Source organism: Rhyacophila brunnea, unplaced genomic scaffold, assembly GCF_057557595.1.
Source record: "Rhyacophila brunnea isolate RB1 unplaced genomic scaffold, BYU_Rbru_1.0 scaffold_16, whole genome shotgun sequence".
NCBI classification, from domain to species: Eukaryota; Metazoa; Arthropoda; class Insecta; order Trichoptera; family Rhyacophilidae; genus Rhyacophila; species Rhyacophila brunnea.
In genome coordinates, this window is record NW_028232816.1 from 9,266,158 (window position 1) to 9,288,478 (window position 22,321).

A 22,321-nucleotide genomic window follows, 5' to 3' on the forward strand; every position below is an offset into this window, starting at 1 on the left:
GTTCCCTGCGGGTGTCTTACTTTTTTAAAAAAGATTTTTTCTATTGGTTATAATATATTATTTTCTCAGAAGTATTTTCAAAATTATGTATGTTCAATTATTTTGATATAATATCATCATTATCAGCCGGGGTCGATCCACTGCTGGATGAAAGCCTCCCCTAGTTCCCTCTACAATCTTCGGTCCCTGGTATTTTTGTTACTAATACATCTATCGAACTTTATAAATTCGTCTATCCAGCGGGTTTTAAGGTCCCTATGGACGCTATGATAATATATTATTACGGGCAATTCTATATTTTGAAAAGATCTTTTCGCTCGCTTGAGTTGAGAAATTTCCTCCCCTAGATACCAAGTTGCAATGGTCGACCAGTCCAACTTAGGTTTGGACCGACTTAAGAAGCTCTTCACTTTCAACTAACATAAATGGGGACAGTCCCAGAGGATATGATCGTCATCCTACAATTCGCTATATTATAAGGAAGTTATAAATTCTATTAGAACAGCACTGATAGATGTATACCGTACACCGTATGCGGCTATGCGGTCTCCAATTTTATTAGATTCAATATGAACATTAATTCAATTTTCAAAGCTGATTTTGGCAAAATTCATGAATTCAAGTATGAAAACCTAACCTATAACCTAACCTAACAAATAATCCAGTATATCGGCTATTTTCAATATTTGTTTGCTGCTGGCTCCGTCTAAAGTTTAAACCGACAAGAACCGTGTTTTATTTCGAGATGAATTTTATGTCAGTACTATACGACCCAAAGAGGTTGGACGGCCTTTAATATACAGCCATATATTTCCGATACAATATTTCATGGTGAAGTGTGATACGGCGAACTGCATACGTACAAGTTTCCCGACACGTCAGCTTAGAACTGAGAAATTCATTGATCTGGAATCAATCTGGTTATCTCCATACGCCATTTTATATTTGAAAAAAAAAAACAAATGAATAACTCTATAAAATAAATACCCGTACTGTTCATTTTATACTTATAAATCCAAATGTAATGAGTAATTTCAATAATTAACCTTATGCTCCTCTGACACAAGGGTACATTTTGTACTAATTACTGTATATTTTATTCACACATAGGAATAGTTTAAATCAAAGAAAATGTATAATTAATCATCCTTTGAATTCAAAGCATGCCTCCATACATTTAATTACACGAATTTATTCAATTAATCCGATCCCTATTAGCCGTTAGCTAGCTATAGGACCCACCTATCCTATTCATTCAAAGTAAGTATTCAATTTATTTATATTGAGTAGATATGACCATAGACCCATCGGATCTCAAACTTTTAGGGTACATACCGAACTTTTAATCACTATACCTTCTTTAATTTAATATACTAAAACCGATAACCAACATTATTATATTATTTTTTTACCATGTGCGATCCTAATGAGATCATATTATTATGGGCCTTTGTATTAACAGATTTTGTTTTTAGACACTAGCTTAACCTATAAGGTCGATACTCTGACTCAAACACATATTGAAAAACAATATGTGTACTTGCCAGACCCAGGATTCGAACCCGGGACCCACGACGTTATAAGCCGACGCTCAAGCTGCGCGGCCACCGTGTGTGTAAAAGCCAACTACTAGTTAAAATCGTTGTAATTAACTTATATGCCAGTAGCTTAATTGGAAAAACATACTGGCGCGAATCCAGCAGATACGCGTTCAAGTCCTATCGGGTGTCGTATTTTTTCTACAAAATGATTTTTTCCAGTGTGTATATGCATGAGATGTTTTCAAATTATGTATATTCAATATTTAAAATGTTACATTCTCAAAGCTTGCGTTTTATTCGTTGAATAAAAAAATTGTTTATTAAATAAAATAATTATCATCAACTGCAATTTAATGTCATAAATAGTAGCTTACATTTAGTCCACAGGTAGTTAATTTCACTACTATACAGTCGCAGGGCATCATTTTCTTGTGGCTTGAATAATTACAATGATCGAACGGAACTATTTTGTTCTCTTGCCTCTTTTAAAATAAATTTCTCCTAAGATACATTCATAATAATTTGATAACTGTTTTGTTAATTATATTTTTTATTACCTAGCATTTTTTCCACCATTAAAAAAGCACTGTATTCTCCTGAGTGATGCTTATTAGTCATCAAACAAAGCAAAGTTGGTTCTGAATGGAATTAGTAAATGTTTTTTTTTTATTATTATTGAATAAATTAATGATTTACAAAGTATAACGTAAACCTTACTAGAGATTATTTTTTTTATTAGAAGACTTTTTTTGCATATGCATGTAATTTTTGATTCGATATGTTTATTTATTTAAAATATATTATTATAACACTATTTTTAGACGAAACAGTTAGCGATCTAACTTTATAAATACAAAGACGTAGTTTTACTTATCGTCGCTGTAGGATTGGTTTCCCGAATAGACCAAATGTTCAGGAGACGAAAAACAAATTTCATAATCCTATATTTAAATACATGGAGATATTAAAATTGTTATTTTTACAGCATATGAATGATGTATTCATTACCATTACAAAGCAATTTGAAGAAAGGGGTGGTTCTCGTCCAATTAGATACAAAAAAACATTCTGCATTAAGAGGTCGATTTCGACAAAAACGGATATTCGGGAAACCAATTCTATAGCGACGTTATGTTTAAATAATAACGTAAATACAACAGATAAAAGACAAACATAATCAAAAACTGTATTAAACAAAAGTTTGAAATAAACAGTTTTTGAGATACAAGATTTTTCACTTGAATATTTATTTTACTCTCTGATTTCAAAACCCTTATTTATACCATATTTACGCCACTGAGTTTATGAAGTTATTCCGAGTTTTAATAAACAAATAATGCTTTGTTGTCTTGTAATTTATTTGTAAGCATTGTAAAATATTCTCTATTTTCAGTGTATTTAAATTATAAATAAGGACAAGCCATTAATCATCGGTTATCTACAAAATTAAAATATCAAGATATTTCCGACGCCAAGAATTGAGATAAATTTCTAGGAAGTATTAAAGTCAACAAAAGATTTTCTTTATTTCTGTACCTCAAAGCCATTGCTTTTAAAATTTTTCTTTGTCCTAAAGATTTTGCAGAAAATGACAAATACAGATGTTGTACCCACGGTCGGTGTTATATTATCTTTCAGAGACAATTCGTCTATTCATAACAGAACCCTAAAATAATGCGCCTGAAAAATATTAACTTGCATTTACTTTCCCTAAAACATTTTTTTTACATAGGACACACTGACTCCCTGGTGAAGATTTATTTATTTCATTCAAAGCACAATACAGAAGATATAGAGTCCCAAGCAAGGTCTGAATAAAAATTAAACATAAGTGCAAATGAGAAGGCGTTCAGCACGAGTATAAACTCTACAATATACGTTAGAGTAAGATAGAAGATATATGAATAAATGAGTTAAAGTTTAGAACGTGAAGCCGGTAAATACTAATTTGACGGATGCGTTTAAGCCACACACTGCAATTATATGTAGTTGATTTATATTATGCGTTTGTGCAAACTATAAAGTTAGTGCGAAATATTTTTAATAAATTGCATTTAATTCATGTATTAGCCGCAATGAGAAGCAAGATGACGGTATGCATAACGTTTCATAAGTAAGTTAATAATAGTAAAATTGAGGTTCTATTGTGGACGGTAAATTGGTTCGTATAGCCGGAAAATGCCCTCTATCTCTAGTACGATTGCTCTGCAATCCCAACAACGTTTTTTAACAAATACGAAATATAAATATTTTATAGTATATATTATATTTTAAAACAAAATTTTGGCCAAACTAGATTCTAATATACATCGCTTACTATCTAGGCATGGTATCTGACTATTAATCTACCGAATATATCGAATAAAACCTTTGAAATTGTATGAATGTTCGCCACTATATTTATTATACTGCGCATGCGTATATATTCGCAGATACTAAAGTTACTATCGCGTAAAAATTTAGAACCCGCTGAACTTTTTTAATTCATGCATGCAGTCTTGCAACTTGCGCTATAATACGTATTTACAGTTGCATTTTCTTGTTTTGGCTGCGATAATACGATTGCCAGCAGTAAATCCATACACGTATAAACGGGCTATTAGTGTTTGATGGTTTAGAATAGTTATTGATAAATATTATCAATGCTACCGCAAAAAGAGCAAATATAATATACAGATAAATGGTAACGTGTGGCATTACAAAAGATATTTTGTCCCTTACAAGTTAGAAACAGGGTGACAAATTACACGATTCAACGATATTTTCTTAGAAGTACTGTAAAATGTTTATAAGATGATTCCCTCTAGGAAAATTTTTGAAAGGTATAGATAGAACATCCATATAATATAACATCATATCCTAATATGGTGAAAGGGATGAGATAATATGACAATATTTTATGAAGAGGATAGAGTGAGTTTTATAAATATTACGTCAGAAAACAAAATACAAACTCATTTTTTTCTAAGAATAAAATATTCTGTGATAGCATTATACTGAAATTGATCTGGTATGTCCCTAGGGAAGAAACCAAAGGAATCAGGTAGGTACTTGTGTTGACATGAACCTGATGTGGTATGTTGGTGTCATCCTTCCTTCGTCCCCTTACCAAAGACTGGACTTCTGTGCGACTACTGAGTAGTATTCACAGCTGTTACGTTTAAAGGCTGTCGTCTTGAAGGTAATTGTCAAGGATGTATTTAGACTAGATGGCGAGAAGATGATCGGGAAATAATGAGCTTTCACGAAAGTTAAAACATTAAAGTTTATTCAACGGAAATGCAAGTACATATACAGCGGACAAGATATACACATTACAAAGAATTAAAAATATTGTTATATTATAAACTTTTTAAAAATATATTTTGGTGATATCATATTAATTGGTTTATTCTAAAAGCCGTCTAAACAGTCAAAGCTGTCTATCTCGCTCTAAAATTTTGCGCAGCCAAGAGAGGTGCTGTTAAAACATAGCACTTATGTAACATTTACAACTAATTTATTGTAAAAATTATAATATCTCAATATAAATATATGAAAAACTACCCTCGATAGCAGTATATGTATGGAATAGATGCGCTTATGTATGATATCCGGTCGTGGGTTCATAGTACTATGGCCGTCTGCTGGCCCACACTTATGTTTATCAAGTTAGAATAATTCTGTAGGTATTGCATCATATTACATGGCTATTATTTACTAACCCTCATTAACTTGCAAAGTTTGGTGGGTACCTATAAACACAGCGCTCGAATGGAAAAGTTTACGAACTGGAGCGCTCGACAATTTTCTGAATATATTAACGTCATATTTATCAACTTTTATGTGTATTTTATAAAAATAAGTATTAGATTTTTTGTTATATGGCCAATCTAACTCAGATGGTCAAATTATTTTTTCTACGAGATGGAGCGATAATTTTATCGATTTTACGAACAGGAACGGCGCTCCGGTGCGCTCCGGTCCATTTAGAGCCTTATATAATAAACATACTATGAAAATTAGGAGGTCCTATGATAAACTTAAGCAATATTTTTTTTAAACGGGGGGGACTTAGACAAGGGGTAAATGATTTGTGACAAAATGTGAGAATGGCTAAGGGTGAAACACCTAATATCACGTCATTTATGAAGTCTTCAATGCTAACTTTAAATTATTGCACCGGTTAAGGTTTTATTTTATTGCTTGAGATTTGTTTCCAGGCTAAGAGTTAGAAACGATATAATAAATTGTTCAATTATTATAAGTGCTGAATTCCTTTTGTCTAGAAACGCCATTTAATTTTAAACTTTCTTTTCAAATTATACAAAGTGAAAGATATAAGAAAAACGTCCAATTATTTTTATTGCCAAAGTTTACCAGCTTTCCCCTTTTTCCACGGCCAGGAGAAAAATCGTAATGATACTTATGTTTTATTCTAAAAAGCAACGGCTATTTCATTTGCCTTTTTAATCACTTAATCCTTAATGGAGCGCCCTAGCTGAGTGGAATTTTTTTACGATAACAATTTACCATAAGGAAGTTCTTGGGATCGAATCCCAGTAGAGAATATAATATACATAATGTATATGTGTTTTTCTTTAATTAAATTTTAAAAAAATATTACCATTTTTTTATCAAGAACAAAACATTTCATATTTTGCTATCACGGAGTTCATTTTTACATGTTTTTGGCAGTAAATGATGAGATGAAGATAAAGGTACCTAGTTGTTGCATGGATGTTTGGAAGAGAGTTTACTGATTGATACGTGAATACAATAGATACAATACCAAAGATGACAGCGTGAGATTATAATCGCGGTTAATGATGTACTAGTGAGATCAATATGATCAAGAGATTGATTATCAATCTGATTATCTTGAATATCTTGATTATCAATTGACTAACTCTGCTGACCTGTTAATTAATATTTAATTAACACATTTAATTATCATGTTAATTATGCCCATATAATGGCCAGTCGCGTTGTCAGCACTAAATGAGTTAATAAACTGAAAGATTTGATTCGAGTGGAATGACGTTGAATATGTCGAGTGAAGAACTCGCGACAATGGTAGTGCGTCTCGTGATGGACTCGATGAGTAAGAGAGGATTTTTGCACTGTCCTTTCAATTTATACAAAATCACCCCTACTAATTTATCATCTTGAACAACTACTACCGTATTTCATCTGCAACACCTATCCACCGCCGAAATAGAAAACTTACATATCTATGTTAAATGCCACCGTAATTCTACGTTTTAACATGTTATAATTGTATATGCCCATAAAATGCCTTACACGTGTTGGAATTTTTTGACCTAATAAATTGAAGTACCTACCCACTTATGTGATAAAATATAAGCTGAAAACTACTAAACTTATATCAATTAATTTCGTGCATTTTTATTATTTTCACACAAAGTACGCTGACTTCATCCATTAAGTATTTCTCTCCTAAAAGCCACAGAAAGTTGGGAGGTATTAAATACAAAATGCCTAGGTATGTATTCGCTGAGGAGGCCAGTTGGTACCTACGACCTCAGCTCTGTTATCCAACTAGAGGTCAAAGGAATAGACAAACCAAAACGGAGCATAGTATCCGATAAAGGAAGAGAGCGTGTCGAAAAAATGCTGACAGAGAGGTACGCAGGATGGAGCCACCTTTATACAGATGGATCCAAAGATCAGAATAGAGCAGGAGCAGCTCTTGTGATACCAGAAGTAGGTATAAACAAGAGCTGGAAGCTAAACCCAGCAATACCAATAATGACGGCGGAACTCATCGCGATAAACGAAGCAATTAAATACACTTTAAGCGATGATTTCTCGGCGCAATCCGCTGTCATTTTAACAGACTCCAAAAGCGCTTTACAACATCTTGCCGCAGCAACTCGCTCACATAACAGTAAAACCATAGCATACCACATCCTTGACCAGATCGACGCCAAGAAAAATAGAGGAGGAGATCTATGCCTTCAATGGATCCCATCGCACATGGGCATTGAGGGAAATGAAAGGGCAGATGAGCTGGCAAAGGTAGCCGGCCATTCAGGGGTACCATATCAGTGGATACCAGAAAACCTGGACTGGAATGAGGCTATAAAGAAAATGTGCCATAGTATGTGGATAGATTTTCACCATAGGGCATCATTAGAAAAGGGGAAATGGAGTAAGTCGATTCTACCAACACCACGAGAGGTGCCCTGGTTTGTAGAGTCTTCTTTGACGAGGAATGAGCTTAAGTTAATACTGAGGCTAAGAACAGGGCACACCATGGGCAAAAGATTTGATGTCCTCATGGGAAGAAGCGAATCGCAGCTCTGCGATGAATGTCATGTTTTAGAGGACATTGTACATATAGCACTGCAATGCCCCAAATATGAAGTTCACAGATTACAGCTGCGAATTGCAGATATCTATGAGAATGTCGACGAATTGAAGGGTGTCCTGGCGGTGGGTAAGACGGAAGAGCTAGGCAAAATTGTAAAGTTATTTAACAGAATAGGAGTGAGGACCTGATCGACGGATCCCCTTCTAGAAGAGAAGAGGCGATATGACAGCGAGTCGCAGTCAAAGCCTCGGTAAAATCACAAAAAAAAAAAAAAAAAAGTATTTCTCATTTGGAGTGTCACTGAAAGTCAGCTTAATTTATATACTTTCGTTTTTAATGTAAGAACACTCACTGTGGTTTTCTTTGAAGCATACGAAAAGCTCGCTTTGACAGAATATTTTAAATAGTTACAAATATATTTTTACAATCGGAGGTTTTTAAGTATAAAAAAAAGCTCGTCGTACAACTTTATTACAGACAAAAAAGGTCAAGGAAACTTTCAAGCATCTCATAAAATACGAATAAATACTTCATAATACAAAAATGTACGCAATAATACTAAATGCTATAAGACTGTTGCAATCATACTACTCAGCATAGCATTAATGAGTGACAAACTTTAATGTGTATATTTTGTTGTCAAAATAATACAATACAACGATAATAATCATCAGCATTTCCTCAATCATAACTAAACCAGTAGGGTCTGCTATAATTTGTTAATTGCGACAATTTCTCTTGTAATATATGCACTGCATTTGTATAAATTGTAAGGAAATACATGAATCTTCACTCAATTCATCGAGTCCGTCACGCGACGCACTACTATTGTCACGAATCTTTCTCTCGACATAGTCAACCATCATTCCACTCGAATCAAGTATCTCGTTCATTAATATAATCAATCTCTTGATCACACCGATCTCGCCAGTACATCATCACCCACGATTTTAATCTCACGCTGTTATCTTTAGTAAAGTATTACTGTGTTTATTTCATTCTTGTATTGCCAATAAACTCCCACCTCAAAACCTCTAAGCAACCACGACTTTATCTTCCCATCACCTCATCTACCGCCAAAAAACTAAGTAATTTTACATAATAAGAAAAATATTACGATTTTTTTTTTGTTTTTAGTAATTTGTATTTGTTGAATTTCAATAATACAAGACTAGAAATCAGTCAAACGTACCTTAAACCACCACTAATATTATGTTAATACCTAATGATAATGTTTGCTTACCTTATAGCGATGTATCTCCAAACTGCCAGAGACAACGTGAGGCAGATGGAGATGGTGTGCAAGATCTGAGCGAAGTGCATGTGGAAGAGAAGGTAGACTGCCCAGGGTCGAGGGAACTCCATTGAGACTATCTGTATGGACAAAAAATATATACTATACTATTTTTGACACTTCTGATTGTGACACTGTCTCAGTGGCGAAGGAAGGAGGTAGGCTGTTAAGATCCGACATAAATAGTGCATACTAAACTTTGTCATTTAAACGTATTTTACCACGTTTTTATTAGCTCGTATTCTTGTTTGTCCGTTACAGATATTTTCTTGTGCAGTACAAATTTTATCTTGTTTGTCCAAGATTTTTAACTAACTTCCCGATTAGCTAGACATCTGAAACTTTTAGAATATATCAGAACACGACGCGAATGCATTACCTTAAGTAATGTAAGTAAGCTATTACATTAAGTAATGCATTCGTCGCCACTATTAAATATAATTTAAACACACGAATAATACAATTATACTTATAATATTTTAATTGATTAATAATGTCAATCTCGAACACTGTAATTTTGATAAATCTTGATATGCATTTAAAAAACCCACTTAGGGTTTTCAAAGTATTAATAATATTACAATTAATAATAAGTGTACAAATTCATAATATTGCTGTTATTGCAGTAAGAGAATGTATTCTGTCTCTATCTATACACGTGTAGTATTTAAGCAAGGGCAAGCGGCCTATCTGAATAGTCTTGATAATGGTGTTACAACCGAAATAGCTATCGACAAACCTTTTTTTAAAAACCTGTAGAATTTAATATTAATTATATTTTCATTTCTTGTAAGATAGAATAATATTTTTTATCGATTATGGTTTGGTTTAGGCAGTGCTTAATAAATTTAAAAAAAAACTAACAAACAAACAAACAACACCAGTAATATGTGTCCTTAATTCAACGAAAACACATAAGTATGACTGAAAAAGAGTGCACTATTTTGTCGGATCGCCCATAGTATACCTAAACTATTACGGTTTGGTATAGGCAGGGTTTAATTGAATTTTAAAAACTAACCAGCGCCATCTGTAAACTTCTCTTCTCACTACTGCCGTGTCTCAATACTTATTTGAAAGATAATATTTCTGAATATATATTTTTTATAATATTTGGAAAACCTCACAAACATAAATATTACAAAAGGTACAGGAAAAAAAATACCTAATCACATTCAAATATTCATCATTCATTTTATGGGTGATACTAATCAATTAAGCTACCGATCCAACTGTATTTTTTGCAAATAAACACCACACATAAGTTTATTTTTACCGACGCCAAGGTGGCAATCGTCCAATCATATAAGCGTCCAGTTGACGCCATCAAGTCAACTCAATTTTTCAAGTTATCCCCGATGATGTAACAATGAATACGTACAGCTAATTGTTCAATGCCATGAAGTAGAGTCATTTCGTCCCTAAATCAATTACACAAGCTTTTAAATCATTTCCCACATAGAAGTATTAAATAAAAAGAGAGGCAAGGAATCGGTTTTCTCATACAACTGAATGAAGCAGGCCAACAATAGCCGACAACTTAAGAGAAATAGCGAAATAGAAAGACGCGCTAAAAAAAATTCAGGGCATCACGGAGGATTTACTTTGGTTATTAGCATTACCATAGCACAACGTGGTATGGAGAGGTGCATGCTGGGCATAACGCGAAAGGACAAGAAGAGGAATGAGTGGATAAGGAAGCAGACAAGGGTTTACGATGTAATAGAGTTTATTAAAAGCCTTAAATGGAGATGGGCCGGACACATAGCTCGAAAAAAAAACAATTGTTGGACAAATCTAGTCATCCAGTGGTATCCAAGAAATACAAAACGTCCGCAAGGTAGACCTAGAGGCCGCTGGATCGATTAAATAATAAAGTTCTGCGGAAGTAGGTACGTGGCAACGCAATGCACAGGATCGAGAGAAGTGGAAGCAGCTTGAAGAGGCCTTCATCCAGCAGTGGATAGATTCAGGCTGATGATGATGCTGATTATAATGTACCCATATAATACAATGTTAATGTGGAAATTTTGCCGCAACTTGATTACCAGCCCGCTTCACGATACTTTTTCACCATACCAGCCTGCTTCACCATACTTTCATATAACCTGCCACCCCTAGGTTTCCCAATTGAAGACAATTGGCGCCGCTGTTACAGGATGCAGGACATGGTGAAAATCAAACATTTTTAATCATATTTTGATTTTTTTTAAAGTTGAAATTACTTAATAATAGACGTAGCTATCATTTTATGGTGTTAGTTATATATAGTCCGAATATTTTTTTTAAATTGTTTCATTTATCTTCTTATTGTGTCATCCCCTAGCAGAGGTCGGCCACCATCAAGGCGATCTTATCTTTGTCGTCTGCTATCCGGAACAGTTCAGTGGAGCTGCACTCGTACCCATCACGGAGGTTCTTAAGCCACAAAATGCGGCGCCGTCCTCTGCTACGCTTCCCATTGATCTTTCCTTGAATGACAAGTTGGGGAATGCTTTTTTTTTGTCCTCTCATAATGTGGCCGAGGTACTGTAGTTTCCTGGTTTTGATACTACGTAGAACTTCTCGGTCCTTCCCCATTCGATTGAGAACTTCAACATTTGTCACCCGGTCAGTCTAAGGAATTTTGAGGATGCGCCTATACAGCCACATCTCGAAAGCTGCAAGTCTCCGTGACATCTCTTGGTTTAGCTTTCATTTATAAAATCTATTTTAATTTTAATTTGTCAAAATAATGACCAGTTCGGTAGGTATGAGGTGTTTGAGAGAGTAAAAAACATATAACGGCCCTCCATCTCCTAACTCACCAGGCACCAATAGCGAGGGCTGTGCGACTGGTCAATGCACTCCCTAGAAATGTAAACGTTTTTAGCGATGCATTATGTATTCTGTTTTTAAATTTCTATTTTATTGTTTAATTTGTATTTATTTTTTGAATTATGGTTGTTTTTTTATTTCATTTCTTTTCCATAATGTTTTTTTTTGCTTTTTTTCTCTAGCTGATTTAATTGTACTTTTTATTCTAAATGTCATGTTGAGAACGTCTTCAATTAATAATTTGTTATGTGCTCAATGTGCCTTTTTTAAATAAATAAAATAAAAATATCTTTAAGAATATTATATTTAGCTCCAGTTTCAGTATATATTTCTTTTATCATTTAATTCTATCATATACTTTTAACCTTTGTCATTTGATATAAAAAGGCTTTAGAATACACAATAAAACTATATTTTACATGTTTTCTTGGTTCCATTGATACACAAAATGCACGTTAAATATATAAATAAATTATAGAAAAATTCAATATCTATTAATATTTAAAAGATTTATAAATAAGTTACATCAAGTTTAGTAATTAGTTTGCCTTTTTATGTGATCCTGTAAAATCTACCTTGTCTCCAATGGGTTAAATTATTATTTTTGTCAGTTATTAAGAAAGACACTCTGAATAGAAGAGAATAGATTGCACAGTGCTCGTAATAGAAAATCTTATGAACCGGAGCGCTGAATAATCATTCAAAAATATCAAATTATGTTAAATATTTTTCGGATATCATAAGGGCGATATGCCGAATAATCAGGGTTTCATTTATACTTGAAGGGGCTCTGCGCTAATACACATTACCCCTCCCCAATACAACATTAAAGTGTAGTTTTTTTTATATGGGTACACTACTCATTTTTGCAAAATCACTTATTTTTCGTCAATTTTCTTAGAATTGGGCTCTTATCTTCAAAATTCTAGAAGCTCGTACATTTGTGTATTCCTTCGCTGCAAGGTTCTTTTGTGATTCCAAATTGTTTTTCAGGTTCCGGAGACCTACTAATTTAAGTTTCTGAACCTGTAGCCCTTTAGCCCTTTTTGTAAACACATCTGAAGTCCGAACAGCCTTATTATATTATAGACCTTGTAGGACTATAATATAATATAATAATATACACATTTTTTCCACAAATCAGTTCTTACAACTTTAAAAACTACATACCTACATGCAATATTATCTCAATAATATGAAACGGAACGCAATTTTCAAAGAATCCACGAGCCGGAACGGTATCTTTTAGAATTTCACGAACAGGAACGGCGCTCCGGTGCGTTCCGGTCTATTTCGAGCCCTGAGATTGCATAAACCTACTTTGAATCAAAAATATTACATTAGATAATATTATTCCTTTGGTACAATACTTATTATTAACCAAATCTCACTCGAATGCGGTGTGTCCCAGAAATAAATGTGTGTAAACTTCCACAGTTAACAGTAGGAGTTACACACACACACACACACACATGTTGCAATTAATCTTGTAAAGCTAATACACCTATTTCTGTCCATGTAATTACGTGTAGCTGTTTATGCTCAATACGTCACCGCCTCTCAATCTGTGGGACAAGCACTTTTGACTGTGGCAGCGTTGCCATATCTACTGAAATTTCAGTAAATCTACTAATATTTTTTGCCAACATACTGAATTTTTGATTTTGTTTTCGAAATTCAAGAAACCTACTGATATTTTGTGTTTTTCCGTATTTGTAAGTTGATGATTATTACCACGTTTTTATTAGCTCGCATTCTTGTTTGTCCAGTACTAATTTTTTCTCGTGTATCCAGTACCTACATTTTTTTTCTTGTATGTCCAAGATTTTTATTGGATGATTGAAGATTTTTAACTAACTTCCCGACTAGCTAGACATTTGAAACTTTTAGAATATATCAGAACACGGCGACAATGCATTCTTTTATAACTTTAGCCATTTGAGACTTGCACGGTCGTTTTCTATCGTAATAGATTTTTGGGATTCCACCACGTGTACTTCTTCCTTTTTTCCTAGACGTTTCGGTTCGTTACAGAGGCCATTGATTATCAAGAGATATAACGAGACAGAGATATATATCATATCTCTTGATAATTAATAGCCTCTGCAACGAACCCGAAACATCGAGGAAAGAAGAAAGAAATACACGCGGTGCAAAACCAAACATATATTACGATATTCAGTATTATAGTGCTTATAAAATACTAGCTACTAGGTAATTAGCAAGAAATCTATGATACTGGTATGAAAAATGGTCACAGGAAGTGTTTTTATTTGTCAAAGAGTATTTTTTTTACTCAAAAATACTATTGATAATAAAAAAAATCTTCTAACGGGTATTTTATTGCTTAACTGTCAAACTGACCTGTAAGGTTACATGTAAATTGTGCGTAAAACATTTCATCGTGGCACAGTTCGCCGTGAGCTTTCTATCGCAAAGAGATGATCGTATATTATACAGTCTCCAATGGCTGATTTTGGCAAAATTCATGAATTCAAGAATGAAAACCTAACCTAACCTGACAAATAATACAGTATATCGGCTATTTTCAAGAAATTTCGCTGCTGGCTTCCTGTAAAGTGTAAACCGACATTGACCGTGTTTTATTTAGATATAAATTTTATGTCAGTACTATACGATCCAAACAGGTTGGACAGAAATATATGGCCATATATTTCCGATACAATTTAAAAATGTGTAGGTAGGTACTCTTACAGTTTACACGTCCAGAGTTTTTCTGTATTTACAGAAAATATTAAATTTGAAACTTCAAATGTCATTTTCGATTTACTACCGAATTTTACTAGTGATGGAAAATGATAGCATATTAATAATATCTACAACAAAAAGTATACTTTTAATAATAAATTACCCTCTAATCGGTATGATTACTTTACATGTCGTTAGGTTCAATAATAGTGGAAAAAACTTTTTGGTTAATTACCCTATTTATTTAAAGCTAAATTCGTATGTACTCAATTCATTACGCAATTTTGCTTGCTTATTAAACCGTTGTATATGTTGGTCGTAACTTTTAACACATCTATTAAAGCCAAATTATAATATTTTCTTTCCAATGTTATTCGGTGTCTACGGATTCGTGTGATCCATTTCTCAAATTAATTTGTCATTTGTGGGGTTCCAATGCAAAAGTGACTATTTCCATTTTTGCACTTTTTCAGGAATCGACATTTTATATGAGAGACCTTTAGAATTAAAATATACATTCAATTTAAAGACATTGTGATAGGTACAGTATTTTTTTTATATTTTCCTAAAAAAAATTAGACCAGTCCATCAAATGTGTTAATAGTTATTTAAGAAAAACCATTTTTTTCATTTCGAATTTTTCCAAAACTGACTATTTCCCGGAAATAGTCAGTTTTGGTATGTAAGATTTGTATGCTCATAGTATTTTAACATTTTGGAATTTAATAGAGACAGTTGGTAGTAAAATAAGAACACAAACATTAAAAGGATAAGTTATATGCTTTATTAGGAAAAATACAAAAATTAAAAAAATGGCTTAATAATGATGAAAATAAAATTAATCTTCGTCTTCTTCAAACAATAATAATTTTATTCGTCTGTCTCTGGTAGCTCAATGTCATTTGGCGACAGCTCCAAGATGTCATCATAAAATTCTTTCGCATTTGGAGGGATTGTGAAGAACTTCATTAGCTTCATGACATCATGACATCATCTTTTTTAACCTTCTCAATTTTGAAGGAAATCTTTTGTCATGGAATTAATGCACTTTGGATTAAATCGCGCGCTCTTAGTGTTCTAGTTTAATGTAAAATAGTCAGTTTTGGCTACAAATAGTCAATTTTGAAATAAAGCAGAATAAAGTTCATACTAGAAAAATGACGCGATTTGGTCGAAAACAAATATGCCAATCGATTCTTGGCATGCCAATGTATAATCGTGCATACTTAACTCATTTTCGTCAATTTTGGAAATAGTCACTTTTGCATTAGAGCCCCACTTATTTATTTAATGATTCACAGGCTGTCAGCAGTTTTTAATAACGCTGACTCGATGATAAAAGGGAAAAAAATGTGCATTACATATTAATATATTCTTTTGTATACAAAATTCACAAAGTCAAATTACTTCTTGCAAGTAATCACTTTTTCACCTCAGTAACATTATGTTTAAATAAATCTCACCAAAAGCCTGGGATACACGTGTTTTTATTTTAACCGTGTTGGGTTAAATAAAAAGGCTATAACGATCGAACAAATTTCTCACTCGTACTACTAACTCGAAATAGTTCACTATATTCTCACTTGATCTTGTCACTTCGTATACTCACTCTACATTGTGTCTTGCTAGAGAATTTCCTCGGACGATAATACATACCTCTCTGTTATATTTTACTATTAATTGTATCACTTTATCACTGTACGTCTGTCAAACTCGCAAATAAACACCTAAACTACGAGTACCATCATCAGACTTTAGTTCATCTCCTCCCCATCTTACTATCACCGCCTAATATACTGCCAAAAGTCACTGAAAGTCATTGAAGTCATGAAATTATCATTGAAAATTTTGCCGGCGAATCAAATAAATTGTCTACGAATAGTTAATATAGAATTAATTTTCCAACAATAAAATAAATACCTGATAGTGACAGTAAATAATTATCTTACATCCGCAAGACGCACCGCCACTGGCCGTTTGACTGACAGGTGCCTCAAAGTCTCTTGAAATTTTTGGAATTATTCTCAAGTTTTATAAAAAAAAAAATACTTTAAACGTGTTTATATAATAAAAATTTTGGCCCTGCAGCGTTAGTATTGCTCGTGCGAAGCATTTTTATTGTTAGAAAAAACTCACAAATACATGGATAGTGTCAATACAAGAAGTCTCACTAGGGCACGAATGGTCTTTTGATCTTTGGAAGACATTGAATACAATAATAGTCGGTGAAGTAAGATACACATGTAAAGGTGGGGCATCTTAACTGATGAAGAAGTCTCATTTAAATATGGTGATCGCTTAGGTTAAGGGCAGTGTATTTTCTACAGTAAGTAGTGTTAGTTCTCTAACTGATATTCATCGGAAGCCCATGGTTCCTATTATTAGATCAAAATTGTGGGGTGTGCTTATCTCATTCAACTTGTTGACCCGCCAAGCTGCCACCCATAAAGCTTGGGTTCCCGGGGGTCATGTTGAGGTCAACCTGAAGAGAAGGGCGTCATTTATATGTTGATATTTTCTCATTACAGGGTCAAATACAATGAAGATAGCTTACTGAAGGCATGACGAATTACAATGTTTTGCTGAGAAGTGATATGTTTCTAACAATTTAAGTAAGTAAATATTACGAGGTTTCAAAATCACTTTATTCTTAGGACCATGGCCCCCACATCTTGAAGCGGGCCTCCAAACCAGAATCTTTGGCGGTCCCCCTACCTATCGCTAAGGATAAAGGCAGTTTGACGCTCTACAGTAGCGTTTTCCAAAATGATGTACGCGGTAAAATTTATGTATAAGTATATTTAGTGTTTTTTTTGTATATTTTAATACGTACATCCAATTGAATTATTGAGTTGTTGACTCATGATACACAATTAAAAATTATTTTACAACCACATAGTATTAAATAATAATATTTTTGAAGACTTTTTTTTCCTAGTGAAACAAATTTGTGGTGTACGTTTATCTCTTTTATTTGATTGACCTGCCGCGCCGGGCCCTTTCTGACCCCGGGCCCCCAGGCTAGGGCCCTGTTAGCCCCTCCCCCCTTGTGGGGGTCATGCTTAGGACATCCAAACAGCGCTCGAAATAGAAAAAATTACCAACCGTAGCGCTCAACAGTTTTCTGTAGATATTTAAATAGTTATCAATTTGTATGTGTATTTCATAAAAAGAATTGTGTTAGATTTTTTATTACATTGTCTGTCTAGCTCAGATGACCAAATTATATTTTAATCATTAAAAATCATTAATTAACCAGGATCGGTACTACAGCGCGCTCCGGTCCATTTCAAGCCCTGCATCCAAATGGATTCATTTACAAGAAGTATTTACAAATTTATTTATACCCATCCAATTAAAACAGAGTCCTAGACATAATTAATTACTTCAACTATAGGAGAATTTAGACAGCATCGTTTAACTTTGCCAAGGCATGATAAACATCGAGGGTTTCTAAATAAAGACTATTCGAAAAATAGATACTGCAAAGGAATTTGAATCACAGTTCACTAGCAACTTGCCCTTCTGCACCTTTCTTTGCAGAATTGAAACTTAAACCATTAAAAACAATTGGTTTCTTTGAGATGTGATATTGAAAAAACATTCAAAGGATTTGCAGTATTGCAATGACAACGAATATCTCCGTTCTAAAATAAATAATGGTGAAATACCAGCTCCCTCAAATTTGTCTCCGAAGTATCCTGTAGTTTTTTTTGACACGTTTATAGAAGAGAAAACATTATATTTAAAAGGCATCAAGATAAAAAATGTAGGTACACGGTAACGTAAAAAACCTAAATCACTATTGTAAACCCTAAATAAAATCGTTTGAAAAAAATATTATAAATAAAACTATCCGGATATTGGCACGTTACTTTAAAAAGTTGTGAAAACACTGCAGTAGGTAAACTATAAATGTACATGTATGTCTTTTATCTCCTTGCACGCATACTAATGCACGAAACAAAAGGCATTGCTTGAATAAGCAAGTAGCTGTATAAAAAAAACAGGAATTTTTGTGGAAAAGTTTTTGTTTTTGAGGAATTTCAGATGTTAAATGGAATATAAATATGTCTCGATTTATATTTTTGTTTTTTGATTATTATTATTCAGAGAAATCTTCTTTTATATTAAAGCTAACTATTTATACAATTAAAATATTTTTATTTTATTTTTTTCTCAATTTCGGTTGGTAATTATGGCATACATTATGTTGACATCATTACTACTTAGAGTCGTTTCACATGAGACACCGGTGTCCAGACACATGTATCTCGAGAGGCTGCATTTACACATACATGAATGGAAGCGTTCAGACGGAGACACAAATGTGTGTCGTGTTCATTTATAATAATATGTATATGCAGTGTCCAGAGATACCGGTGTCCAGACACTGGTAAGTGTCTCGTGTGAAACGGCTTTTAGTCTCGTAATAGATTTTTGGGTTTTCACTGCGTGTACTTCTTTCTTTTTCCTCATGTTTCGGGCTCATCACAGTGTCCATTATCAAGAGATATTATGATGGACTCTTAAACGAGCCCGAAACGTCGATGAAAGAAAAAAGAAGTACACGTGGTGAAAATACAAAAATCTATTACGATATAAAAATAACCGTGAAAGTCTAAAACATTATATTACTTTATTTTTTTCATGACTGAGAATCAAAAAAACCCAGGCACGTCACTGAACAATTTTCGTCAAAATAAACATACACATAATTACTATTGATTGATACCACTGGTTTAACGGCCATTGGACGATTGGACGCCATGAAAACTGGACGATTTACATTCGGGAGCCTCATGGATAAATCGAACTGTCAATTGCCACAATATAATTGTACATTCTTTCCGATTAATAAAATCGCGCAATATAACTTATCAATATAGCAATATCATTGATCATTGTGTCGATAATATATTGAAGGTTTTTACAATATATTACAATATATTATAGTATATATATATATATATATATATATAGTCATTCAAATTAATATTTACAGGTGACGTGTACAAAAAATATTTAATTCAGCCGTAGAAAATCTATCTTACTCTAACGCATATTGCAGGAGATATAAGCGTGCGGAATACTTTCTCACTCGCACTTATGGTTCGTTTTTGTTCAAGTCCTGTACGCAACACTTTTTCTTTTATTTTGCATTGTATAGATTTGAATTGTAGGTATAGAGTTTTTTTCTATCAGCTCTATTCTTTATAATAAAAATCTATAACAGTATACAATACCCGTCTAGGTTTACTAAGCCGCTCGTGTCAATTTTTAAAATGTCGTATAAATTCCGATTTTACCTGTAAAATTTATTTTATTTTATGTTTTGTATAAATTTTTGAACGTTTTTAAGACATGGTTGAAAGAGCTAAGAAGATTTTAGCTCCTTACTTAGAAAACCAATCAAAATCATCATCTCGAAGTAAGCAATAAAATTGAAATTCCCAATGTCAATATTTTCACTTTTAAATTTCACTTTAAAATTACGATCAAGCGTAAACTAGATTATTGGTTATTATAATAGACACCAATTATAAAATAACAAAGCTTGAAGATTGCACTTTTAATTAAAACTCTTCCGTTTTAACTAGTTTTCAATTTAAAAATAAATAATATACATAATTTGAAAACATCTCATGCTACTACAACACACTAGCTGCACACTAGAAGAAATCGTTTATGTAGAAAAAAAAAATACGACGCCCGACGGAATTCGATAAGCATTTCATGTAACAACTACTAGTTGAAATCGTCGTAATTATCTAAGGCGCCCGTAGTTTAATGGTAAAACATACTGGCGCGAATCCAGCAGATACAGGTTCATGTCCCACCGTGCTTCGTATTTTTTTTCTACATATACGATTTGTTTTAGTGTGTATATGCATGAGATGTTTTCAAATTGTGTATATTCAGTATAATATAGAATGTTACATTCTGAAATCTTGTGTCTTATTCGTTGAATAAAAAAAATAGTTTATTAAAATTAAAAATTAATTTAAAAAATACATCATTAAAATGAAAGAAATGTTATATTTCATTTATTAAAAGACGTTAAATTAATCTTTCCTTGGATTACAGTACCTAAATACAATATATAAATGAATATTAAAACATATTTTAATTAAATAAATTATTTTCCATTACGAATTAATCTGTAGCAAGCTTTTAACTACCCTTCTGATTTACGACCACAAGTTATCATAATACAATGTTATATTCATACATCGATGTTAATAAGTTACTAAGACAAACCCTAAAACTTGCGGTTACATGTAAATTGTACGTATTACATTTACCGTAGAACAGTTTGCCGTGAGCTTTCTTATCGGAAAGAGATGATCGTCGATAAGAAACTAGCCTAACCTAACCTAACTTAACCTAAACTAACCAAACAAATAATCTAGTTTAACGGTTATTTTCAAAATATGTTTGTCGCTGGCTTCCTGTAAACCAGTGGTCCCCAACCCCCGGTCCGCGGATCGGTACCGGTCCGTGGATCAAATGGTATCGGGCCGCCCAAGGAACATTAAATTATTTCCATTTTATTTACTGTGGTGTATTTCTTTCGGGTTTGTGCGACTTTCCATGGACGAGAGGTTAACCGAAGATTGCCACCACAGCACTTAAATCCCTATTGCCATTCCCGACATCCTATCTCTGTGAAGCGGGATTTTCTGCAATGACAGCAACCAAAACAAAACACCGGAATAAACTGGACATAAGCAACACACTTCGGGTGTCATTGTCTCCTATTACCCCCGGATGGAACCGTCTCGTTGCAAAGAAACAAGCTCAGGGTTCTCATTGATTTAGCGTTTTAGTGAGTTAAAATGTTAAATCACTTTATATTTATTTTTAGTGCCACTGTATTTTGAAGGCAAGTTTAAATACAATTAAATTACAATTATTAAATCAAAACAATCTAAAATATAAACAATTAACGGCCCCTCATCAGCGGGCCGCGGTAAAATTATCAAACGTTGACCGGTCCGCGGCGATAAAAAGGTTTGGGACCACTGCTATAAACTGACAAGAATCGTGTTTTATTTACACACGATTTTATCTCTGTACTATACGACCCAAAGAGGTCGGACGGTCTTTAATATATGACCATATATTTCCGATACAATGTTTCACGGTGAAGTGTGATACGGTGAACTGCATATATGTACAAATTTCCGGACACGGAAACTTGCATGTTACGAATGGGTTATAATTTGACTCTTATTACACTGAGGTATAGTTTATTTTCATCTATATTATTTATCTGTCAATAGCGAATAATAATTATTAAGTACTACACATTTTATGATGATACTTGGGCATACTAACTAAGTAACTGTAACTTGCTAGCATATTGTGAGCTATCAGTTCTCCATTCCACCATACGTCAAGCTATACTTGTCGGTGTGTATATCTAGCTTTAACGACGTATCGAGAAACCATAGATGCCTCCCACAAAAAAAAACACTAGCTATCAATAACTATAACTTGTAGTTCTCTAAGTCGCCGCATCTTAAATTATAGTTGTCAATCTCCAGTGGCAACTTCGATGACATTCACCATGCAAGAGTAAAGAACACTCTGGAGCCTTCACCTCGAAAAAATCTCGCCGAGTGGATCAACGAGACGTTT

At 33.4% G+C, this 22,321-nt stretch overlaps 1 protein-coding gene across 1 annotated transcript in view; it reads right to left on the reverse strand.

Annotated features, from left to right (window-relative positions):
• LOC147074324 (G protein-coupled receptor dmsr-1) overlaps positions 1-22,321 on the reverse strand; it is a 105,186-nt gene that overhangs the window by 47,605 nt on the left and 35,260 nt on the right. Inside the window, exon 3 of the mRNA XM_085943635.1 lies at positions 9,101-9,231. Coding sequence (XP_085799761.1) covers positions 9,101-9,231 — 131 coding nt within the window. The remainder of the gene's footprint in view (positions 1-9,100; positions 9,232-22,321) is intronic.